Genomic DNA, 26,447 nt, shown 5'->3' on the forward strand with positions numbered 1-26,447 from the left:
GCATTTTGTCATGAGTGTCCACATGTGTCTAGTATAGGTCTAGTGTGCCCTTGTTTGACAGAATTTTGTCATGAATGTCCCCATGTGTCTAGTATAGGTCTAGTGTTCCCTCGTTTGCCAGCATTTTGTCATGAAGGTCCCCATGTGTCTAATATAGGTCTAGTGTTCCCTCGTTTGCCAGCATTTTGTCATGAATGTCCCTATGTGTCTAGCATAGGTCTAGTGTGCCCTCGTTTGCCAGCATCTTGTCAATAATGTCCCCATGTGTCTAGTAAGCGTCTAGTGTGCCCTCGTTTGCCAGCATTAAGTCAATAATGTCCCCATGTGTCTAGCATAGGTATAGTGTACCCTCGTTTGCCAGCATTTTGTCATGAGTGTCCCCATGTGTCTAGTATAGGTCTAGTGTACCTTCGTTTGCCAGCATTTTGTCATGAATGTCCCCATGTGTCTTATTGTATGTCTAGTGTGCCCTCGTTTGCCAGCATTTTGTCATGAGTGTCCCCATGTGTCTAGTATAGGTCTAGTGTGCCCTCGTTTGCCAGCATTTTGTCATGAGTGTCCCCATGTGTCTAGTATAGGTCTGGTGTGCCCTCTTTGCCAGAATTTTGTGATGAGTGTCCCCATGTGTCTAGTATAGGTCTAGTGTGCCCTCGTTTGCCAGCATTTTGTCATGAATGGCCCCATGTGTCTTATTGTAGGTCTAGTGTGCCCTCCTTTGTCAGCATTTTGTCATGAGTGTCCCCATGTATCTAGCGTAGGTCTAGTGTGCCCTCGTTTGCCGGCATTTTGTCATGAGTGTCCCCATGTGTCTCGTATAGGTCTAGTGTGCCCTCTTTCGCCAGCAATTTGTCATGAGTGTCTCCATGTGTCTAGTATAGGTCTAGTGTGCCCTTGTTTGACAGCATTTTGTCATGAATGTCCCCGTGTGTCTAGTATAGGTCTAGTGTTCCCTCGTTTGCCAGCATTTTGTCATGAATGTCCCCATGTGTCTAATATAGGTCTAGTGTTCCCTCGTTTGCCAGCATTTTTTCATGAATGTCCCTATGTGTCTAGCATAGGTCTAGTGTGCCCTCGTTTGCCAGCATCTTGTCAATAATGTCCCCATGTGTCTAGTAAGCGTCTAGTGTGCCCTCGTTTGCCAGCATTAAGTCAATAATGTCCCCATGTGTCTAGCATAGGTCTAGTGTGCCCTCGTTTGCCAGCATTTTGTCATGAGTGTCCCCATGTGTCTAGTATAGGTCTAGTGTACCTTCGTTTGCCAGCATTTTGTCATGAATGTCCCCATGTGTCTTATTGTATGTCTAGTGTGCCCTCGTTTGCCAGCATTTTGTCATGAGTGTCCCCATGTGTCTCGTATAGGTCTAGTGTGCCCTCGTTTGCCAGCATTTTGTCATGAGTGTCCACATGTGTCTAGTATAGGTCTAGTGTGCCCTTGTTTGACAGCATTTTGTCATGAATGTCCCCATGTGTCTAGTATAGGTCTAGTGTTCCCTCATTTGCCAGCATTTTGTCATGAATGTCCCCATGTGTCTAATATAGGTCTAGTGTTCCCTCGTTTGCCAGCATTTTGTCATGAATGTCCCTATGTGTCTAGCATAGGTCTAGTGTGCCCTTGTTTGCCAGCATCTTGTCAATATTGTCCCCACGTGTCTAGTAAGAGTCTAGTGTGCCCTCGTTTGCCAGCATTAAGTCAATAATGTCCCCATGTGTCTAGCATAGGTCTAGTGTGCCCTCGTTTACCAGCATTTTGTCATGAGTGTCCCCCTGTGTATAGTATAAGTCTAGTGTGCCCTCATTTGCCAGCAGACTGAAGAGGCAAGTGTGAGATTGATAGACTTGGAGTTGGAGGCAGATTACCAGGCCATCTGGAAGAGTGACTAACCCATGACTGGCAAAGCAGGTGCGTGCATGGGTTAATGAACACCAAGACGCCCTCCTTATGCTGGAGTCTCCTTCTGGCTGGTAAGAGCTCTTCACTATCGTGAAGGAGTTCTCCAACCCCAGCACCGGCACCGACGACATCACTCCGTCACAAGACCTCTGCGACTCCCTCGCCTCATTCTTCCACCGCAAGATCGCCGACATCCACAACAGCTTCGGCGCCCCACCCACGCACCCAACCGTCGAACCAACGCCCCCCACCGTCACCCTTCGCACCTGGACCACGGTGACCACCAAAGACACAGCCCACACGATGAACACCAATCACTCCGGATCACCGACCGACCCCTGCCCACACCACGTCTTCAACAAGGCCGACTCCACCATCGCACCCCAACTCCGGAACATCATCAACGCCTCCTTCAACACCGCCACCTTCCCGGAGAGCTGGAAGCACGCCGAGATCAGCGCCCTCCTGAAGAAACCTACAGCGGACCCCACCGATCTCAAAAACTTCCGCCCCATCTCGCTCCTCCCTTTTCCTGCTAAAGTCATCGAGAAGATCGTCAACAGACAGCTGACCGCCTTCCTCGAGACGAACGGATCCCTCGACCCCTCGCAGTCTGGCTTCAGAGCCAACTACAGCACCGAGACCGCCCTCATCGCAGCCACCGACGACATCCGGACCCTGCTAGACAAGGGGGAAACAGTGGCCTTCATCCTCCTGGACCTCTCCACTGCGTTCGACATGGTCTGCCACCGCACCCAAGTCCAGCGCCTCAGCAACATCGGTATCCAAGAGAAGGCACTGGAGTGGATCATCTCGTTCCTCGCCGGAAGAACACAAAGAGTCCGCCTCCCCCCGTTTCGCTCCGAGGCCACCGAAGTCATCTGCGGCGTCCCGCAAGGATCTTCACTCAGCCCCACCCTCTTCAACATCTACATGAAACCTCTCGCAGCCATCGCATGCCAGCACAACCTCAACATCATCTCTTACGCCGACGACACCCAGCTGATCCTCTCCCTCACCAGAGACCCCGACACCGCCAGAACCTGCCTACACGAAGGGATGAAAGACGTCGCCGAGTGGATGAAAGACAGCCGCCTGAAACTGAACTCGGACAAGACGGAAGTCCTCATCCTGGGATCTTCGCCCTCCGCCTGGGACGACTCCTGGTGGCCCCCAGCCCTGGGCAACGGACCCAAGCCAACCGACCACGCACGCAACCTGGGCTTCATCCTGGACCCCTCCCTCTCGATGACCAGACAAGTCAACGCCGTCTCCTCATCGTGCTTCAACACCCTGCGTATGCTTTGCAAGATCTTCCGCTGGATCCGGACCGAGACCAGGAAGACTGTCACCCAGGCACTCGTCACCAGCCGACTGGACTACGGAAACGCCCTCTACGCCGGAACCACAGCCAAGCTACAGAAAAGACTCCAGCGCATCCAGAACGCCTCCGCCCGACGCATCCTGGATGTCCCCCGACGCAGCCACATCTCCAGCCACCTGAGGAACCTGCACTGGCTCCCCGTCGACAAGAGGATCACGTTCTGGCTCCTCACCCACAAGTCTCTCCACGACCTGGGCCCCAAGTACCTCAACGACCGCCTGACCTTCTACACGCCCACCCGCCAGCTACGGTCCACCAGCCTCGCCCTCGCAGCCGTACCACGCATCCGAAGAGCCACCGCCGGAGGAAGATCCATCTCTTACCTGGCTGCCAAGACTTGGAACTCCCTCCCCATCCACCTTCGGCTGACCCAGGACCATCTCGCCTTCAGGAAACAACTCAAGACCTGGCTGTTCGAGCAGTAGCATACCCCTCTCCCCAAGCGCCTTGAGACGCTCCCGGGTGAGTAGTGCGCTATACAAATGGCATGATTGATTGATTGATTGAAAGCAGGTGCATGCATGGGTTAATGAACACCAAGGCACCCTCCTTATGCTGGAGTCTCCTTCTGGCTGGGAGCTGTCTGGAGCCGAACACCTTGATGCCAATGCAAAGGGAAACAAGGCACTCAGCTTATTACAAGCACTTCAGCGAAACTGTTGGAGTCAGGTTTTTGTCTTTGTTTCACCCCTGATAGACATGTGCCTGAGTGGTAAGAATGTTCAGCTGCATCTGTAAGACTAATTGCACTACTAAAGAAGTGTTGGAAAGGCGATCCCAGGGGGGACAGAAGGTGTCTGACTGCCCGCCCCGAGACCCACCTCTCGGTATAGAATAGGCCGAGCGCCGTAGGGAGGCCTCCTTGGCGAGGCTCCTCTCCTACAATCGTAACAGCTGTGCAATCACACTACTTACAGATGGACACCACACAGGAGGAATATTCGCAAGAATCTTTATATAAGCAATTACGGCACGTTCTTAGCAGGATAGCAGGCAGGGATCGAGGGATCCGTAAAGTCTTGGTTTCGGGGATAGGGGGTAGCGGGACAGTCTCGGCACCAACCGGTGCGTGAATAGTTCAAGGGGTCAGGCCGCGACAGCGTCAGCAGGGCCTCGAAGGTGGTTCAGCTTGGTCAGGCCGCGACAGCGTCAGCAGGGCCTCGAAGGTGGTTCAGCTCGGTCAGGCCGCGACAGCGTCAGCAGGGCCTCGAAGATGGTTCAGCTCGGTCAGGCCGCGACAGCGTCAGCAGGGCCTCGAAGATGGTTCAGCTTGGTCAGGCCGCGACAGCGTCAGCAGGGCCTCGAAGATGGTTCAGGTAGGGCAGGCCGCGACAGCGTCAGCAGGGCCTCGAAGATAGTTCAGCTTGGTCAGGCTGCGACAGCGTCAGCAGGGCCTCGAAGGTTCCAGGTGCAAGAGTTCAAATCAGGATCAGCCGCGACGAGGTCAGCAGGGCTTCGACTCCAAGATACAACTCAAGCCCTAATCCAGGGCTGGCCCAGATATAGGACTGGAGTTCTTTGATGTCCGGACCCTCGCGCCTGGGGGTCAGAGGGGCCGGGATGAAGGTGTCCAGACACCCAGCAGGGGGGTGGAGCCATCACCCAGGGAGGCTGAGGGGCAATCGATACCAGGCGTCCGGGGACGGCTGGAGGCCCATCGAAACTCCCCTTCTCCGGGATCCGCCAAGTGGCCAATCAACCACCTGGGAGGACCTTGGTGCCTCGATGTCGGGGCTTGCTGGGCCGGGCCCAGGGAAGGCTGCGGCCACGTGCTCGGGACGTGATGTCCCCAAGATGGCGTCGGGCCGGACACGGTGGCCTGGCATGGGCAACCGTCCGGCAGTGTTGTTGGGCGGGGGCCGCCGGGGTACCGGGAAGGAGTAGAGCCGTAGGTTGCCGGGGAGGCTGCTCTCGCCGAGGGTTCGTGAATTTTCATATCAGGGGGTTGATAGTAGGTTGATGGAGGGCCGAGGTCGTCCGGGGCCCACCATGCGGGAGGGGTCGGACCACGCCACGAGGCCGTGTCCAACACACGTCCCCTCCAGCTGAAGGCGGGGAGAGTCATCCATCTTCCTGGGGACTCTCTTCGTCGAGGCGGAAAAACCGGGACAGGCCATCAGCATTGGCGTGGTCGTTGCCAGGGCGATGCTCCACAGTGAAATCCATCCTTTGGAGGGAGATGGACCATCGCAATAGCTTCGGGTTTTCGCCCCGCATGTGCATCAGCCACCGTAGGGGCCGGTGGTCGGTCTGCACCCGGAAGTGGGTGCCGAAGAGGTAGGGCCTGAGCTTCTTGAGGGCCCACACGATGGCGAAGGCCTCTCTCTCAATGGTGCTCCATCGTTGTTCCCTGGCCAGCAGCCGCCGGCTGATGAAGGCCACAGGATGGTCAACCCCCTCGGGGTCAATCTGAGATAGGACCGCCCCGATGCCGTGCTCCGAGGCGTCGGTCTGAACTACGAACTCCCGGCTGTAGTCAGGGGCTTGGAGCACAGGGGCGGTGCACATGGCTGTTTTCAATGTCTCGAAGGCCAACTGACACGCGGGTATCCATTGTACTTTCTGTGGCCGGTTCTTCGAGGTCAGTTCAGTGAGGGGCCCCACAATGCTCCCATAGTTTTTGATGAAGCGCCGATAATATCCAGTGAGCCCCAGGAAGGCTCGGACGGCGGTCTGGGTGACTGGGGGCTCCCAGGCTAGGATAGCGTCAATCTTAGGTCGGAGGGGAGCCACTTGGCCGCTCCCCACTTGGTGTCCCAGATAGGTCACGGACCCTTGGCCTATCTGGCATTTGCTTGCCTTCACAATTAGTCCGGCCCGTCGGAGGGCCGTCAGGACCTCCCAGAGGTGCTTCAGGTGCTCGGCCCAGTGGAGGCTGTACACCGCAATGTCGTCTAGGTAGGCGGCACTGAATTCTTCCAGTCCCGCCAGCACCTTGTTTACTAGTCTCTGGAAGGTGGCCGGGGCGTTTTTCATGCCGAAGGGCATCACTTTGAACTGAAAGTGACCATCGGGTGTGGAGAAGGCTGATCGCTCCTGGACGCCAGGGGTGAGGCCGATCTGCCAATACCCAGCGGTGAGGTCGAAGGTACTGAGGTACTTGGCGGCTCCCAGGCGGTCGATTAGTTCGTCGGCCCGGGGGATGGGATGTGCGTCGGTTCTGGTAACAGCATTCAGTCCCCGGTAGTCGACGCAAAACCGGAGTTCTGGCGGGTTGCCAGGTGCGGCGGCCTTGGGGACCAGGACAACTGGGCTGGCCCAGGGACTGTCTGAGGGTTCGACCACCCCCAGGGCCAGCATCTTGGTAACTTCTGTTTGGATGCAGGCCCGAACCTGGTCGGGGACTCGGTAGGCCCGGTGTCGCACTGGCTGACTGTTTCCGGTGTCGACATCGTGGACACACCACTGGGTAACCCCGGGGGTGAGGGAGAACAGGTCCGTGAATTGTCCCAACAGTTCTTGGCAATCTCTGCGCTGTGCAGGGGTTAGGTCGGGGGAGAGAGAGATCCCCTCGACGGAACCGTCTTTCTCCGCGCACGTTAGGAGGTCGGGCAAGGGCTCGGAGTCGTCTTCGGTCCCATCGTCGGTAGCTAGCAGCAGGCTTAGTTCTGTGCGGGCGAAGTGAGGCTTGAGCCGGTTGGCGTGCAGAACCCGGAGGGGGTTCCGGGGAGACTCCAGGTCCACGAGGTAGGTGACGGGGCTCTTGCGCTCGATCACTTTGAAGGGGCCCGACCATTTGTCCTGGAGGGCACAAGGTTCGACCGGGGACATGACCCAGACCTGCTGGCCCGGCTCGAACTCGATGGATGAGGAGTTCTGGTCATACCAGCGTTTCATGTCCTCCTGACTGGCCTCCAGGTTGGCTTCCGCAAGGGCCCGGAACTTCCGAGTTTGGTTTCGGAGGGTCAGGAGGTACCGGTAGACATCCGGCGGTGCGTCTTGGACTGTAGTTTCCCAGCCTTCCTTGACCAGGCTGAGAGGACCTCGAACAGGGTGCCCGTACAAGAGCTCAAAGGGGCTGAACCCCAGAGACTTCTGCGGTACCTCCCGATAGGCAAACAAGAGGCACGGCAGCAGAACGTCCCATTTGCGGCGGAGTGGCTCTTCTAGGCCCTGAATCATCCCCTTGAGTGTTCGGTTAAACCGCTCCACAAGTCCATTCCCCTGAGGGTGATACGGGGTGGTGCACTTATATGTGACCCCGCATTGTTGCCACAGGGACCGCATATATTTTGAGATAAAGTTCGTGCCCAGATCGCTCACGACCTCTCGGGGGAAGCCGACTCTGGAGAAGATCCCCATCAGGGCTTGGCCCACCACGGGAGCCGTGATGGTTCGGAGGGGGATGGCTTCTGGATAGCGGGTGGCGTGGTCCACCAGGACAAGGATGAAGCAATGCCCCTGCGATGTTTGGGGGTCCAGAGGCCCCACAATGTCAATCCCCACTCGCTCGAAGGGGGTGGTCATGGTCACTACTGGAAAGGGTTGGAGCGGGGCCTTCACCTTCCCCCCGCTCTTTCCGCTGGCTTGGCATGTCGGGCAGGTGCGGCAGTGGTGGTGCACATCGTTGCGCATTTTGGGCCAATAGAAGTGGGTCACCAGGCGACTGTAGGTTTTGTCCTGGCCCAAGTGCCCGGCGAGGGGCACATCGTGTGCCAGGTTCAAAAGGAAGTCTCTGAATCGTAGGGGGACTACTAACACTCGGCTGGCCCCCAGCTCGGCAATTTTCTGTTCACTGTATAGGAGGCCGTGGTCCCAGTAGACCCAGTGGGACCCCGAGGTGTCCCCGGTAGCTTGGGCAGTGGCTTGCTGCCGGGTCCCCTCGAGGGAAGGGCAGGTCTTCTGTTCCTTCCGGAACTGTTCTCGGGTGGGACCACCCTCTTGGCGCCATTGGGCTAGTTCGGGTATGTCGCTGAGCTCGGGGCTGTTTCCGCGGTCGGGCTCCGATGGTCGGGGCTCGGAGTCGGATTCTTCGCCGTCTGCGGGTGGTGGTGGCTCGGGCCACTCCGGCTCTTCGGTTGGGGCGGCCTCGGTCGCCGCCGGGGCTCGGGCCGCCATAGATCGGGTCGTCGCGCAGACCCACTCTGGTAGTCCCATCATCCCGAGGTGCTCTCTCCGCTCGACTTGGGCCCAGGGAAAGCTCTCGAGGTTGTTTCCAAGTAGGCAGTCCACGGGGGCGTCGTCCCGGACGGTTACCTTGAGGGTGCCCGACACTCCCCCCCACTCGAAGGGGATTCGGGCCATCTGGCATAGAGTTTCGGAGTTGTCGGCGGCCCTCACGGGGCATCGTACGTTTGGTATGATCTGTTTGGGGGTCACCAGGTGGCAGCGGACGGCCGTCACACTGGCTCCCGTGTCTCGGAGGGCTTCGGTCCGCCGTCCATTGATGTGGACCCACTGACGGTACTTTCGAGTGTTGCTCGGTAGCGGGGCCTGGGGGACCATGTCTCTTTGGCCCAGGCAGGCTAGGGCCATGGCGGCCGGTTCATAGTCTATCTGATCTTCCTCGTAGACCTCTTCGCCCTCTTCTCCCAGGGCTGCAGCAGCGAACTGGCGGGTCAGAGGCCCAGTGGTGCCGGGACGCTGCTTCATGGGGCAGAGGGGGTCACTGGCATAGTGACCTGGCCACTGGCATCTGTGGCAAGTAATGTTCGGGTGGGGCCCCGGCCGTGCTGGGGGGGTCCCTCTTCTGATCAGGGATGGTGACGTGTTATTCTGGGGGGACCCCCGAGGTGGACTTCGGCCCGGTGTCGGTGGTAAGTCTCGGCCATGGTTCTGGCCTCCTCCGCCGCCTCGCTGACGGGGGTGCCCCCGGCCGTTCGGTCCTGTTTCTCCTATCGGGGTCCGGGGGAGCCGGGTGCTCACCCATCGATCAGCCTCGACTGCGAGTTTTCGGGGCTCAGTCAGCTTGCTGTCGAGTAGATGCTGTCTGAGCTAGATGAAGCAGTTGTTGGAGAGGTGCTCCCAAACGATGAGGTCGAACAGCTGCTCGTAGGTGGACACTTTGCTGCCTTTTATCCATCCTTCCAGGGCCCTGCTATAAAAGTTCACATACTCGACCCACGTCGTACCGGGGATTTTCTTGCAGTCTCTGAATCTCTGCCGGTACATCTCGGGGGTGAGGCCATACCGGACGAGCAGGGCGTCCTTCATGTGGTCATAGGAGGACATCACGTCCTCGGCCAGCTCTAGCAGGGTGTCTCTTCCTTCGCTGACGAATCTCCCCCATAAGCCGGCACCCCAGTCTTTTCGCGGGATGCGGTGCGCGGTCATGGCAACTTCGTACGCCTTGAACCATTGCTGGATATCGTCATTCTTGTAGTACTCCTTGACGATATCCTTTGGGATGTGGACCTTCGGGTCGGCAGGAGGTGGAGGGTTACGGGCTTCCGCGGCGCCAGCCTCTTCGATCTTGGCTTTGATCTCTAGTTCTTTGAGGCCACGCTCGTGTTCGTACGTGAGCTTTTTTTCTTCCAATTCCCTTTGTTTTCGCCTTTCTTCCAGATCTCCCTCTAACCGCAGTTGTTCAAGGGCCATTTTCTTCTCTGCTAATTGGAGTTCTCCGTCCAGCCGAAGTCGGGCGAGCTCTAGTTCATGGAGCCGACTCCTCTCTCGCTCCCGGGCGTCTTCGTGGGAGAGGCCCGGTTCTCTGTTGTCGGTTCTTTCTCCTACGGGGGCCATGACAGTACTCACGGGTACTTCTAGGACAATGTCATTGTTCGTTTGGGGGGTGGCCGCTCCGGTCTCTACCCAGGCTTGCAGCGCTCCTTTGAAATCGTCTTTCGTGTTTAGTCCGGTGGTAGCGATACCCAAGTCTTTGCAAAATTGTTTAAGTTCTTTATGGGTGTATTCCTCTAATCGTTCCTTCTGGAATTCTGTGGTCGTTCCGGCTTCCTTAGTAGTCATCGTGGTTGTGGGTCTCTGTTAGTAGTGACGTGTTACTCGCTGTACGATTTGCGCGGGCTCAGATCCCGTCGCTTGCCACCAATGTTGGAAAGGCGATCCCAGGGGGGACAGAAGGTGTCTGACTGCCCGCCCCGAGACCCACCTCTCGGTATAGAATAGGCCGAGCGCCGTAGGGAGGCCTCCTTGGCGCGGCTCCTCTCCTACAATCGTAACAGCTGCGCAATCACACTACTTACAGATGGACACCACACAGGAGGAATATTCGCAAGAATCTTTATATAAGCAATTACGGCACGTTCTTAGCAGGATAGCAGGCAGGGATCGAGGGATCCGTAAAGTCTTGGTTTCGGGGATAGGGGGTAGCGGGACAGTCTCGGCACCAACTGGTGCGTGAATAGTTCAAGGGGTCAGGCCGCGACAGCGTCAGCAGGGCCTCGAAGGTGGTTCAGCTTGGTCAGGCCGCGACAGCGTCAGCAGGGCCTCGAAGGTGGTTCAGCTCAGTCAGGCCGCGACAGCGTCAGCAGGGCCTTGAAGATGGTTCAGCTCGGTCAGGCCGCGACAGCGTCAGCAGGGCCTCGAAGATGGTTCAGCTTGGTCAGGCCGCGACAGCGTCAGCAGGGCCTCGAAGATGGTTCAGGTAGGGCAGGCCACGACAGCGTCAGCAGGGCCTCGAAGATAGTTCAACTTGGTCAAGCCGCGACAGCGTCAGCAGGGCCTCGAAGGTTCCAGGTGCAAGAGTTCAAATCAGGATCAGCCGCGACAAGGTCAGCAGGGCTTCGACTCCAAGATACAACTCAAGCCCTAATCCAGGGCTGGCCCAGATATAGGACTGGAGTTCTTTGATGCCCGGACCCTCGCGCCTGGGGGTCAGAGGGGCCGGGATGAAGGTGTCCAGACACCCAGCAGGGGGGTGGAGCCAGCGCCCAGGGAGGCTGAGGGGCGATCGATACCAGGCGTCCGGGGACGGCTGGAGGCCCATCGAAACAACCCTTCTCCGGGATCCGCCAAGTGGCCAATCAACCACCTGGGAGGACCTTGGTGCCTCGATGTCGGGGCTTGCTGGGCCGGGCCCAGGGAAGGCTGCGGCCACGTGCTCGGGACGTGATGGCCCCAAGATGGCGTCGGGCCGGACACGGTGGCCTGGCATGGGCGACCGTCCGGCAGCGTTGTTGGGCGGGGGCCGCCGGGGTACCGGGAAGGAGGAGAGCCGTAGGTTGCCGGGGAGGCTGCTCTCGCCGAGGGTTCGTGAATGTTCGTATCAGGGGGGTTGATAGTAGGTTGATGGAGGGCCGAGGTTGTCCGGGGCCCACCATGCGGGAGGGGTCGGACCACACCACAAGGCCGTGTCCAACAAGAAGTAACTAATATTTTTGTAACGTTATTTCTTTAATAGTGCCATTTATGGCACTGGAGGATGTCGGAGCGCTTTTTTACATCTCATATTATAAATAAACAATGAAGCATACACGTATGTGTACAACAATGTCTAGGAAATGTTACATAAGATAACCAGGGTTAAAAGATGCAGGAGTCACATCATCCACACTGGTAGAATTTGACCTTAAAAGTACGAGGTCAGAGGAAACACTTAGGGCCTGATTAAGACTTTGGCGGAGCGGGAGCGGGCAGCATGCCACCGCTCACTGCTGGCCGCACCCCAGATTACAAGTATTTTTGTAGTCTGACGGTGGTCCCTTGGCATTCCCACAGTGGGGCCTTTTCAAAAAGGCTCCGCAATGGAAACGTCAAAGACCGTTCCTGCACGGCGTGGACTGTTAAGTCCATGTTGTACAGGAACAGGGGGTGCATGCACACATGGAGGCACAACATGTGCCCCCTGCAAGTATCCTAGGCCCTGAGGCACCAGGGGGTCCCCCCATGAAAAGTGAGACGGAGAGGAAACTCGTAATATGTAGTTCCCTGGCGGTTGCGGCAGTGCAATGGTGGTTCAACCGCCAAAATTGAAATCAAATCAAATGTGTGATCTGCTTATTACATGTTGTACTTTGCATCATGCACATTACTTCACCAGCTGCTGTGTGAGGATTCAAAATGGCAATTAGACAACATTCAAATATATGTTTTTATTATTAGTCCATGAAAACTGCTGGGCACAAGACCTCAGCATCAGGTGCCTCTACCCTGTAAATCAATCTGAAATTCAGGCCCTTTGTGATCAGCTTTTTAAGGCGAGCGCTGTCTCATTGAGACATGTTGTACTATTCTACGTTGTGGGATTACACCCCGCCTCCTGCTTTCATTTGTCAGTGTCAGTGTCCTTTAAAAACCCTTGCTTCTAAGTGGTTATTGTTCCTATTCGGCCCTCATTAGGTCTCGCGTTAGAAAGCGAGACCTAAAGTAATCTGTATGTTGGCCTAAACTTCATGTCATCTGTTTTTTTCCCTTCCTATTGGCTTACTTGTGGTCTTGTTGCTGTTATCTCTCTTTCTGTTGGCTGTTTGTCATTTGGTAACTTCCGTGAAGTCCCGATTCAGCGGTGCCTAACGACTGTTTTAGTCCTCTCTGTTTGCACTTCCTTTAATTGAAGTGCAGAGTGCCATCTGTTTTTAGGGGATGTATGACGTTACAACGCATACTATTACAACGCATGCTTTAACAACGCAATTTTTACAACGCACAGTATACTACAACGCAATATTTTACAACGAAGACTCTTACAACGTAATATAGAGTAAATAATAGAAAAGTACTATTAAAACGAAAACTTTTACAACGCATAGTTTAAATTTAAATATTTTTTTTTTTTACATATATAAAATCTGGCACGGGATGCAGGGAAATTAGGGGTTTTGGGTGGGGAAGTGTTTTAAAATATGGTGAAAAACTGCACGGAAATACTCAGAAATTAACGATTTCCTAAATTAAATACTCGAGTAATAAAATGAATACTCGAGTAACAATTATTTTAATATTTTATTTTAAGATATATACAATCTGGCACGGGATGCAGGGAAATTAGGGGTTTTGGGTGGGGAAGTGTTTTAAAATGTGGTGAAAAACTACACGGAAATGCTCAGAAATTAACGATTTCTTAAAATAAATACTCGAGTAACTAAATCAATACTCGAGTAACAAAATTAGTACTCGCGTTTATAAAAATTCACAAATTTCACAGAAATAAAAATTATCTTTTCTTTAAAACGGCCTTTAAAACATAGCAACGATTATTAAGTAAATGACAAAGAAACATTTAATATGAACGGAAAGATATTGCTTGTATAGATCCGCCATTTTAAGTACTGATGTTTACAAAGAAGTCCATCAACTATTTCCTTGAAATTAAAGATAAACAGTAGTCTCAAAATGGATGCCAAAAACGGAACGAAAGTATTAAAACATCACTTCAAAACCGAACATTTTAAAATATACGTTTCCACAAAATAAGTCTACATATAAAATTAGAAATCTAACGGTGTAAAGTAAAAAATTAATGATTCTACTGACTAAAAGATATAAATAGGAGTAAGACACCATTTTAAATTCAGTTGATTATCAACTCCCAGAGTAAGCAGACATCAAAAGGTGACTCTCTGACCTCTTCAACTAGATATCAGCAGTAGCCAACTTTAAAGCGTTTATTCGAGGATATTCAAGTAAGTACTTAGAAAGAAGTAAACAAATGTTTCTGTAGAACATTTAATCAAGAATAAATTAAACATTTAATTTTTATTAACACGAATAATAATACTATAGTAGCCATTATTTTAAAAAATACCAAATTATATTTAAAAATTTCTCTGGATAATCCAAAGTTAATATACATGTAATTTTTATAAAAACGTTATTAATATTTCATGTGGCAGTAATTTTTGGAGAAAAATAAGATAACTTGTTTTAAGCAGCGACAAAATTTTATTTCTTTCTGAAACAGTTCTCCAAACAAGTGACACTAATACATAAGCTTCATTTCAACAAAAGCTAATTTTCTACGAATCAACATATCTCAAGGCGAATTACAATAAGGTATTTTTTTAACGATTTATCCAAACTCATGACTAAACATTTTACAAACCTTTCTAAAAAATAATCCATAGGTATATTTTTTTTTTTTCACACAGATAAACCAACTTGGTTTACGAAAAACATCCTTTCAATTGACAACAAGAAAAAAATACTTTTAAAAAGGTAAACTTTTTGTAAAATTAGAAATACGAATACATTTAAGAAAGCAAGAGTCGATTATGCACTTCTCAGTTATCATTAGCTCAAAAAAAATAGTTCTGATTATTCAAAAAAAAATGTGTATTCATTTTAGATACTGAAAATTATCTTTCGAAGCCCTCCAATCAAGACTCAAACTGAAAATACACCTTGACAAACAAAGCCTAAGAAATACTTCAGAAAAATTAGATTTATAACTAAGGTAAGTGCTGGATAGTGTAAATACTCTATTCTTACACGATAAAAGTGCATCAGTAGGGTAAGTGCTGCATAGTGTATGGGTGCCATTTACTATTTTAAATCCATTCAAGTGCATCAGTAGGTTATGTGCTGGATAGTGTAGGAGTGCCACTTAGTATGCAAACTCCATGAAAGTGTATCAGTAGGGTAATTGCTGGATAGTGTAAGGATGCCACTTAGTATTCCAACTCCAGGAAAGTGCATCTGTAGGGTAAGTGCTGGATAGTATAGGGGTGCCACTTACTATTCTAACTCCAGGAAAGTGCATCATTAGGGTAAGTGCTGGATAGTGTAGGGGTGCCACTTACTATTCTAACTCCAGGAAAGTGCATCATTAGGGTAAGTGCTGGATAGTGTAGGGGTGCCACTTACTATTCCAACTCCATGAAAGTGCATCAATAGGGTAAGTGCTGGATAGTGTAGGGATGCCACTTACTATTCTAACTCCAGGAAAGTATATCAGTAGGGTAAGTGCTGGATAGAGTAGGGGTGCCACTTACTATTCTAACTCCAGGAAAGTGCATCAGTAGGGTAAGTGCTGGATAGTGTAGGGGTGCCACTTACTATTCTAACTCCAGGAAAGTGCATCAGTAGGGTTGGTGCTGGATAGTGTAGGGGTGCCACTTACTATTCTAACTCCAGTAAAGTGCATCAGTAGGGTAAGTGCTGGATAGTGTAGGGGTGCCAATGAGTATTCTAACTCCAGGAAAGTGCATCAGTAGAGTAAGTGCTGGATAGTGTAGAGGTGCCACTTACTATTCCAACTCCAGGAAAGTGCATCAATAGGGTAAGTGCTGGATAGTGTAGGGGTTCCACTTACTATTCTAACTCCAGGAAAGTGCATCAGTAGGGTAAGTGCTGGATAGTGTAGGGGTGCCACTTACTATTCCAACTCCAGGAAAGTGCATCAGTAGGGTAAGTGCTGGATAGTATAGGGGTGCCACTTACTATTCTAACTCCAGGAAAGTGCATCAGTAGGGTAAGTGCTGGATAGTGTATGGGTGCCAATGAGTATTCTGATTTCACAAAAAATAAGACATTGTTGAAAAATGTATACATTCAAAAGACAACTTTTTTTACAGCAAACTGAAAAAGAATCATTTAGTAATTTGTGAAACTTTTACATTTTTGAAATAATTAAATTACATGAAACATGTGGAAAACACTTGAAACAATCTCGAATTTCTATTTTAGAATCCAACTTGAAGATCCAAACCAGAGAAACCAATCACCAAAAATCCAAAAAAAACATAAATTAGAAGACCAGGAAGAACAGCAAGAAGCAAACACCAAAAACCAAAGGTAATTTCTCATAGAAATCAATTCTAAACCTCAAAATTAATACCAAAATATAGATATGAAAGTGCATCAGTAGGGTAAGTGCTGGATAGTGTAGGGGTGCTACTTACTATTCCAACTCCATGAAAGGGCATCAATAGGGTAAGTGCTGGATAGTGTAGGGATGCCACTTACTATTCTAACTCCATGAAAGTGCATCTGTAGGGTAAGTGCTGGATAGTGTAGGGGTGCCACTTACTAATCTAACTCCAGGAAAGTGCATCAGTAGGGTAAGTGCTGGATAGTGTAAGGGTGCCACTTAGTATTCCAACTCCATGAAAGTGCATCAGTAGGGTAAGTGCTGGATAGTGTAGGGATGCCACTTACTATTCTAACTCCATGAAAGTGCATCTGTAGGGTAAGTGCTGGATAGAGTAGGGGTGCCACTTACTATTCTAACTCCAGGAAAGTGCATCAGTAGGGTAAGTGCTGGATAGTGTAGGGGTGCCACTTACTAATCTAACTCCAGGAAAGTGCATCAGTAGGGTAAGTGCTGGATAGTGTAAGGGTGTCACTTACTATTCCAACTCCATGAAAGTGCATCTGTAGGGTAAGTGCTGGATAGTATAGGGGTGCCACTTACTATTCTAACTCCAGGAAAGTGCATCAGTAGGGTAAGTGCTGGATAGTGTAGGGGTGCCACTTACTATTCTAACTCCAGGAAAGTGCATCAGTAGGATAAGTGCTGGATAGTGTAGGGGTGCCAATGAGTATTCTGATTTCACAAAAAATGAGACATTGTTGAAAAATGTATACATTCAAAAGAATTTTTTTTACAACAAAGTGAAAAAGAATCATTTAGTAATTTGTCATACTTTAAAATTTTTGAAATAATCAAATTACATGAAACATGTGAAAAACATTTGAATCAATCTCCAATTTCTATTTTAGAATCCAACTTGAAGATCCAAACCAGAGAAACCAATCACCAAAAATCCAAAACAAACATAAATTAGAAGACCAGGAAGAACAGCAAGAAGCAAACACCAAAAACTAAAGGTAATTTCTCATAAAAATCAATTCTAAACCTCAAAATTAATACCAAAATATAGATATGAAAGTGCACCAGTAGGGTAAGTGCTGGATAGTGTAGTGGTGCCACTTACTATTCCAACTCCAGGAAAGTCCATCAATAGGGTAAGTGCTGGATAGTGTAGGGGTGCCACTTACTATTCCAACTCCATGAAAGTGCATCAATAGGGTAAGTGCTGGATAGTGTAGGGCTGCCACTTACTATTCCAATTCCATGAAAGTGCATCAATAGGGTAAGTGCTAGATAGTGTAGGGGTGCCACTTACTATTCCAACTCCAGGAAAGTGCATCAGTAGGGTAAGTGCTGGATAGTGTAGGGGTGCCACTTACTATTCTAACTCCAGGAAAGTGCATCAGTAGGGTAAGTGCTGGATAGTGTAGGGGTGCCACTTACTATTCTAACTCCAGGAAAGTGCATCAGTAGGGTAAGTGCTGGATAGTGTAGGGGTGCCACTTACTATTCTAACTCCAGTAAAGTGCATCAGTAGGGTAAGTGCTGGATAGTGTAGGGGTGCCAATGAGTATTCTAACTCCAGGAAAGTGCATCAGTAGAGTAAGTGCTGGATAGTGTAGAGGTGCCACTTACTATTCCAACTCCAGGAAAGTGCATCAATAGGGTAAGTGCTGGATAGTGTAGGGGTTCCACTTACTATTCTAACTCCAGGAAAGTGCATCAGTAGGGTAAGTGCTGGATAGTGTAGGGGTGCCACTTACTATTCCAACTCCAGGAAAGTGCATCAGTAGGGTAAGTGCTGGATAGTATAGGGGTGCCACTTACTATTCTAACTCCAGGAAAGTGCATCAGTAGGGTAAGTGCTGGATAGTGTATGGGTGCCAATGAGTATTCTGATTTCACAAAAAATAAGACATTGTTGAAAAATGTATACATTCAAAAGACAATTTTTTTTACAGCAAACTGAAAAAGAATCATTTAGTAATTTGTGAAACTTTTAAATTTTTGAAATAATTAAATTACATGAAACATGTGGAAAACACTTGAAACAATCTCCAATTTCTATTTTAGAATCCAACTTGAAGATCCAAACCAGAGAAACCAATCACCAAAAATCCAAAAAAAACATAAATTAGAAGACCAGGAAGAACAGCAAGAAGCAAACACCAAAAACCAAAGGTAATTTCTCATAGAAATCAATTCTAAACCTCAAAATTAATACCAAAATATAGATATGAAAGTGCATCAGTAGGGTAAGTGCTGGATAGTGTAGGGGTGCTACTTACTATTCCAACTCCATGAAAGTGCATCAATAGGGTAAGTGCTGGATAGTGTAGGGATGCCACTTACTATTCTAACTCCATGAAAGTGCATCTGTAGGGTAAGTGCTGGATAGTGTAGGGGTGCCACTTACTAATCTAACTCCAGGAAAGTGCATCAGTAGGGTAAGTGCTGGATAGTGTAAGGGTGCCACTTAGTATTCCAACTCCATGAAAGTGCATCTGTAGGGTAAGTGCTGGATAGTATAGGGGTGCCACTTATTATTCTAACTCCAGGAAAGTGCATCAGTAGGGTAAGTGCTGGATAGTGTAGGGGTGCCACTTACTATTCTAACTCCAGGAAAGTGCATCAGTAGGATAAGTGCTGGATAGTGTAGGGGTGCCAATGAGTATTCTGATTTCACAAAAAATGAGACATTGTTGAAAAATGTATACATTCAAAATAATTTTTTTACAACAAAGTGAAAAAGAATCATTTAGTAATTTGTCATACTTTAAAATTTTTGAAATAATCAAATTACATGAAACATGTGAAAAACATTTGAATCAATCTCCAATTTCTATTTTAGAATCCAACTTGAAGATCCAAACCAGAGAAACCAATCACCAAAAATCCAAAACAAACATAAATTAGAAGACCAGGAAGAACAGCAAGAAGCAAACACCAAAAACTAAAGGTAATTTCTCATAAAAATCAATTCTAAACCTCAAAATTAATACCAAAATATAGATATGAAAGTGCATCAGTAGGGTAAGTGCTGGATAGTGTAGGGGTGCCACTTACTATTCCAACTCCATGAAAGTGCATCAATAGGGTAAGTGCTGGATAGTGTAGGGATGCCACTTACTATTCTAACTCCATGAAAGTGCATCTGTAGGGTAAGTGCTGGATAGAGTAGGGGTGCCACTTACTATTCTAACTCCAGGAAAGTGTATCAGTAGGGTAAGTGCTGGATAGTGTAGGGGTGCCACTTACTAATCTAACTCCAGGAAAGTGCATCAGTAGGGTAAGTGCTGGATAGTGTAAGGGTGCCACTTAGTATTCCAACTCCATGAAAGTGCATCTGTAGGGTAAGTGCTGGATAGTATAGGGGTGCCACTTACTATTCTAACTCCAGGAAAGTGCATCATTAGGGTAAGTGCTGGATAGTGTAGGGGTGCCACTTACTATTCTAACTCCAGGAAAGTGCATCATTAGGGTAAGTGCTGGATAGTGTAGGGGTGCCACTTACTATTCCAACTCCATGAAAGTGCATCAATAGGGTAAGTGCTGGATAGTGTAGGGATGCCACTTACTATTCTAACTCCAGGAAAGTATATCAGTAGGGTAAGTGCTGGATAGAGTAGGGGTGCCACTTACTATTCTAACTCCAGGAAAGTGCATCAGTAGGGTAAGTGCTGGATAGTGTAGGGGTGCCACTTACTATTCTAACTCCAGGAAAGTGCATCAGTAGGGTTGGTGCTGGATAGTGTAGGGGTGCCACTTACTATTCTAACTCCAGTAAAGTGCATCAGTAGGGTAAGTGCTGGATAGTGTAGGGGTGCCAATGAGTATTCTAACTCCAGGAAAGTGCATCAGTAGAGTAAGTGCTGGATAGTGTAGAGGTGCCACTTACTATTCCAACTCCAGGAAAGTGCATCAATAGGGTAAGTGCTGGATAGTGTAGGGGTTCCACTTACTATTCTAACTCCAGGAAAGTGCATCAGTAGGGTAAGTGCTGGATAGTGTAGGGGTGCCACTTACTATTCCAACTCCAGGAAAGTGCATCAGTAGGGTAAGTGCTGGATAGTATATGGGTGCCACTTACTATTCTAACTCCAGGAAAGTGCATCAGTAGGGTAAGTGCTGGATAGTGTATGGGTGCCAATGAGTATTCTGATTTCACAAAAAATAAGACATTGTTGAAAAATGTATACATTCAAAAGACAACTTTTTTTACAGCAAACTGAAAAAGAATCATTTAGTAATTTGTGAAACTTTTACATTTTTGAAATAATTAAATTACATGAAACATGTGGAAAACACTTGAAACAATCTCGAATTTCTATTTTAGAATCCAACTTGAAGATCCAAACCAGAGAAACCAATCACCAAAAATCCAAAAAAAACATAAATTAGAAGACCAGGAAGAACAGCAAGAAGCAAACACCAAAAACCAAAGGTAATTTCTCATAGAAATCAATTCTAAACCTCAAAATTAATACCAAAATATAGATATGAAAGTGCATCAGTAGGGTAAGTGCTGGATAGTGTAGGGGTGCTACTTACTATTCCAACTCCATGAAAGGGCATCAATAGGGTAAGTGCTGGATAGTGTAGGGATGCCACTTACTATTCTAACTCCATGAAAGTGCATCTGTAGGGTAAGTGCTGGATAGTGTAGGGGTGCCACTTACTAATCTAACTCCAGGAAAGTGCATCAGTAGGGTAAGTGCTGGATAGTGTAAGGGTGCCACTTAGTATTCCAACTCCATGAAAGTGCATCTGTAGGGTAAGTGCTGGATAGTATAGGGGTGCCACTTACTATTCTAACTCCAGGAAAGTGCATCAGTAGGGTAAGTGCTGGATAGTGTAGGGTTGCCACTTACTATTCTAACTCCAGGAAAGTGCATCAGTAGGATAAGTGCTGGATAGTGTAGGGGTGCGAATGAGTATTCTGATTTCACAAACAAATGAGACATTGTTGAAAAATGTATACATTCAAAAGACATTTTTTTTACAACAAAGTGAAAAAGAATCATTTAGTAATTTGTCATACTTTAAATTTTTTGAAATAATCAAATTACATGAAACATGTGAAAAACATTTGAAACAATCTCCAATTTCTATTTTAGAATCCAACTTGAAGATCCAAACCAGAGAAACCAATCACCAAAAATCCAAAACAAACATAAATTAGAAGACCAGGAAGAACAGCAAGAAGCAAACACCAAAAACTAAAGGTAATTTCTCATAAAAATCTATTCTAAACCTCAAAATTAATACCAAAATATAGATATGAAAGTGCATCAGTAGGGTAAGTGCTGGATAGTGTAGGGGTGCCACTTACTATTCCAACTCCATGAAAGTGCATCAATAGGGTAAGTGCTGGATAATGTAGGGATGCCACTTACTATTCTAACTCCATGAAAGTGCATCTGTAGGGTAAGTGCTGGATAGAGTAGGGGTAGCACTTACTATTCTAACTCCAGGAAAGTGTATCAGTAGGGTAAGTGCTGGATAGTTTAGGGGTGCCACTTACTAATCTAACTCCAGGAAAGTGCATCAGTAGGGTAAGTGCTGGATAGTGTAAGGGTGCCACGTAGTATTCCAACTCCATGAAAGTGAATCTGTAGGGTAAGTGCTGGATAGTATAGGGGTGCCACTTACTATTCTAACTCCAGGAAAGTGCATCATTAGGGTAAGTGCTGGATAGTGTAGGTGTGCCACTTACTATTCTAACTCCAGGAAAGTGCATCATTAGGGTACGTGCTGGATAGTGTAGGGGTGCTACTTACTATTCCAACTCCATTAAGTGCATCAATAGGGTAAGTGCTGGATAGTGTAGGGATGCCACTTACTATTCTAACTCCAGGAAAGTATATCAGTAGGGTAAGTGCTGGATAGAGTAGGGGTGCCACTTACTATTCTAACTCCAGGAAAGTGTATCAGTAGGGTAAGTGCTGGATAGTGTAGGGGTGCCACTTACTATTCTAACTCCAGGAAAGTGCATCAGTAGGGTAAGTGCTGCATAGTGTAAGGGTGACACTTACTATTCTAACTATTTTAAAGTGCATCTGTAGGTTAAGTGCTGGATAGTGTAGGGGTGCCACTTACTAAAATAACTCTCAAAACTAGTATAAACATGTAAAAATTTGTCCTTTTCTAAAAGATAAAACAAAAATATAGAAAACATATTAATTTTCTTTTCTGTTTTCATTTTTCTCAACAGACAATGTCAAGCCAGGCCACAGCATCCTATATTAAATCCAGGAAAGGAAACAGACTTCTCCAACATTGTGGATATATATATTGTAATGAAAGGATAAGTGAATCAAGGAAACATTGGAGGTGTGTGCAATATTATTCTTCCCGTTGCAGCGGCAGAGCGGTTACTGTTGGTGACAACATAATAAAAACAACCGAACATAACCACTCTGCCTCTGCAATGGAGATAGAAATACGTCAAACAATTAACGAGATGAAAGATATTGCATCCACCTCCAATGAAACTCCTGGTTCAATTTTAAGAGAGGTTGCACAGCATGTCCCTGGTCATATTGCTTGTAATATGCCTATTATACCCAATTTGCGTAGAATTATCCAACGTAAAAAGCAGGCAAGTAACACACACACAGTTACTCCTCAAACTTTTGCTGACATAAATATTCCTCATGACCTTACTCTGTCTTTCTCTAATGAACCTTCCTTACTCTATGACAACCAAAACCCTCTTAAACGTATTCTAATTTTTAGTACTCCCCGCAACCTTTTTAAGTTAGAGAATACTGAAATTTGGATGATGGATGGGACGTTTAAATGTACACCCCATCCATTCACTCAAATTTACAGCATTCATGCACAAATTAACAAAAATGTAGTTCCCTTAGTGTACAGTTTACTTCCAGATAAGCAATCTGCAACCTACACTGATTTTTTGACAGTGATTAAAGAGAAAACATCTGGCAAAAGTCCTCGGAAAATCATTATTGATTTTGAATTGACTATGATCAATGTGATCAACAAATTGTACGTGGATACCCAAATTCAGGGGTGTTTTTTTTATTTTTCCCAGGTTTATTGGCGTAAGTTACAAAAAACATCCCTGGTTACAGATTACTGCTCAGATAGTAAACTACAATTTGAATTAAAAAAATTAACAGCACTTTGTTTTGTACCTCCTGAAAGTGTAGACGAGTACTACACTGCAATTTCTGAATCAGAATATTACGTCGAAAATGAAGAAAAATTGGCTCCCTTGTTAAATTACTTTGAGGACACATGGATTGGACATCTAAGCCGATCAGGTCGCAGGAGGAAGCCACGTTTCCATGTGGAGTGGTGGAACTGCTACTCAACCTGCTTAGAAGGAGGTGCTAAAACAAACAATGCCATAGAGGGATGGCACAACTCCTTCAGTCATACAATTGGTAAACATCATCCAAATTTCTACTCTTTTTTGAAAACTTTGAAGAAGGAGCAAAGTTTTCAAGAAATGAGACTTGCCCAAGCATTAACAGGTAGCCTAAATCCACGACCTTCTAAGCAAGCTAAGGAAATGTCCGAGAGACTATTGGGAGTACTTCAACAATTTTCGTTGACTGTGGCATTAGACTACCTGGAAAATGTTGCTAACATATTACATTTCTAATCATTTTTCATAAATTTACTTTCCTGCTTTGACCTAATTTTTTTTTAGAAATTTAATTTAATTGGCATTTTTGTTAAAAAAAATGTAACACATTTTTGTCGGGTTCCTTTACCTTAAGAAGTGTTTTTTTTTCTATTCCACATTTTTCCAAAGAAGGCAATTCCACTAGAATATTTTTCCTTTTAAAAAAAAACCTTTAAATCCGGAAAAAAGTATCTTTTCTCCTTCTTTTCACAAACTTATGATGATATCCATCGCATTTAAAATGAAATATATTTCTTGTGAAAACATTTTGAACGATCGTTTTAAAATATTCTTTCCTTTCTCACCACTTTTTTTTTCCAAAGTGATGCATTTTATCCCAACTGTTTGATATCTTAAAAACTTTGCTTTAAAGTCTAATTTTTTGACAGTATTTGTCATATTTTTGAAAATGGTAAACTATACTTGTATTTGGTAATGTCAATAATGCATTGTACCTCAAATTAAAAAAAATATTAAAAAAAAAAAAATTCCATCCTTTTTCCTAACGTATTTAGTATATATTTGAAAATGTTTCCTTTTTTTTAACCAAAAATGGACGTCTTTCTAAAGAAATACGTCTTCGTTAGACAAATCCTTAAACCATCTTTTTTTACTAAAATTATATTTTTCAAAAGTTAACGATCCCAGCCTGTAAATTAAATGATTTAATTATCATGTATCACATCCTAACTATTATTCTTCTCACTAACTAAGTCAAATAGTATCACATTCCAAATTTACCACTTTAAAAAAAACGCCAAGAAATGTCTTTGATTTCCAGAACAAATACATTTTAAAGCAATGCATCAAATCTACTCTCTAAAACGAAAAATACAATATACAACAAAGTAAAGCACTAGAACAAAAAGTACCACATTTCATACAAAATAAGTCTCCCTTTTTTTTCTCATACAATTTGAACGAAAGAGTTTTATTTATCAAATACCTTGTGAAAATCAATCATTTTGGAAAAAACAACCAAACTATCCTATTTCTCCACTTCCAATCTTCGATCGATAAATATATCTAAGTTACATCAAAGCATTAAATGTTCAAAATGTTTTCAATAAAACAAACATATATACTTATTTTCAATCTGTATCCAATACATTATTTCTTACATAACCCGACGTAGACATATCCAAGTAATATCATCGGCGACATGCTGAAAAAAACCTCTATACATCTTTTATTAACTACCGCAACCTCTCCTTATCCTTTCATTACAATATATATGTTCCTTATTTTTTTTTATATTATAAAATAACTTTATAAAGTTTCCTACCTGAGCGCAGATCAGCTTCCAGCTGCTTCCAGCAATCGATGCTATCCAAGATGGCTGCTAACGTCGACGTCAACGTAACTACGTCATCAAAATGTACCAAGATAAACAAAGGACTATTTTTTAAACATTATTAATTAAAATATATTATTTTATTATAAATGTTATTTTATGTCGTAAAATTATTTAAAAATATGAAGTATGTCAATAAAAATTGCAATATTTTTTATATATTTTTTTTTTAACAAAAATAAAACAAATTTAAAAAAAAGTCATGGTCTTTATACTTTTTTACTTCATTAAATTTACTCTTAAAGTAATATATATACTACCATAAATAATGTTTTAATTCACTTACCTGTATGCTGTTCTTGTTTTCATCTTCTCTCTCCTACTTCTGTTCTTTTTCGACCTTACTAATCCATTGCGTTGGTTACTATAGAGCGGTCATTGCAATAAACGAAGGACTAAACCTTCCATTGAAATCAATGTTAAACCGTGGGAAAATTTTCATAAATGTATGTAATTATATGTGTATCATTTTTAAAAAATGATATATATTTTAATTAATTAATTTATTAATAAATATATTTTTTTAATAATAATATTTTCCTTCATATAAATAATATATATTATTTGGTACTTAATTGTATTTTTTTTATTAAATAATCATCAATAAAACATTAATCACTTCAAATATTTAAAATATTTACATTTTCGTAAATATTAAATAATTGTTAATGCTTGTATTGAAATTATTTTTTTAACATTAATCCAACATTAAAATTAAATAATTAAATATTTAAATATAAATATAAAATATTCACTACTTATAGTTTAAACATTCACATTTTCTAAAAAGATACCTGAGTATTATTGCTTGTGATTATATACTTAATATCAACATTTATCCAATATAATATTTAATTAATTACAATATATTGAAAAAAAATAAATTTTCTAAAAAGCTACCTGAGTATTAATTTTTGTGATGTTATTAAATAGTTGATTAAGAATTTTTTTTAACATATTTCTAAAAATTTTACATTTTTAAAAAAAATACCTAAGAATTAATTTTTTAAATTAATAAAATGTATCTAACATTAACACCAACATTAAATTTAGATAAATAAATATTTAATTATCAAAATAAATACCAGAGTATTAATGCTTGTGATTATAATCTTTTTATAAACATTTTTGCAATATATTATTTCTTTATTTTTTATAAAAAAATAAAATATATATTTAAAAAAATTACTTTTACAAAAAAGATACCTGAGTAATAATTCATGTAAATTAAATCATTAATAAAATTAAAAATATTTTAAACATTTTTAACATTATTAACTTTAATTTAAAAAATTTTACATTTTAAATTAATAAAATGTATCTAACATTAACACCAACATTAAATTTAGATAAATAAATATTTAGTTATCAAAATAAATACCTGAGTATTAATGCTTGTGATTATAATCTTTTTATAAACTTTTTTGCAATATATTATTTCTTTATTTTTTATAAAAAAAAATATATATATTCACAAAAATTACTTTTACAAAAAAGATACCTGTGTAATAA

General features: G+C 45.0%; 1 protein-coding gene across 2 annotated transcripts; it reads left to right on the forward strand.

Annotated features, from left to right (window-relative positions):
* Nucleotides 1–14,036: 14,036 nt before the first annotated feature.
* Nucleotides 14,037–25,054, forward strand: LOC144754116 (uncharacterized). Of its 2 annotated transcripts, XM_078641684.1 has the most exons (10): nt 14,071–14,165; nt 14,261–14,327; nt 14,458–14,565; nt 15,798–15,905; nt 16,833–16,940; nt 17,998–18,105; nt 18,776–18,883; nt 20,261–20,368; nt 21,042–21,149; nt 22,139–25,054. In XM_078641684.1, the coding sequence occupies exon 10, from the start codon at nt 22,142–22,144 to the stop codon at nt 23,555–23,557; it is 1,416 nt and encodes a 471-aa protein (XP_078497810.1). In that variant the 5' UTR covers nt 14,071–14,165; nt 14,261–14,327; nt 14,458–14,565; nt 15,798–15,905; nt 16,833–16,940; nt 17,998–18,105; nt 18,776–18,883; nt 20,261–20,368; nt 21,042–21,149; nt 22,139–22,141; the 3' UTR covers nt 23,558–25,054. The 2 variants fall into 2 exon arrangements, with proteins under 2 accessions (XP_078497809.1, XP_078497810.1); XM_078641683.1 differs by having other exon boundaries at nt 14,037–14,327.
* The last annotated feature ends 1,393 nt before the right edge of the window (nt 25,055–26,447 follow it).

Source organism: Lissotriton helveticus, chromosome 5_1 (assembly GCF_964261635.1).
Source record: "Lissotriton helveticus chromosome 5_1, aLisHel1.1, whole genome shotgun sequence".
Taxonomy (NCBI): Eukaryota; Metazoa; Chordata; class Amphibia; order Caudata; family Salamandridae; genus Lissotriton; species Lissotriton helveticus.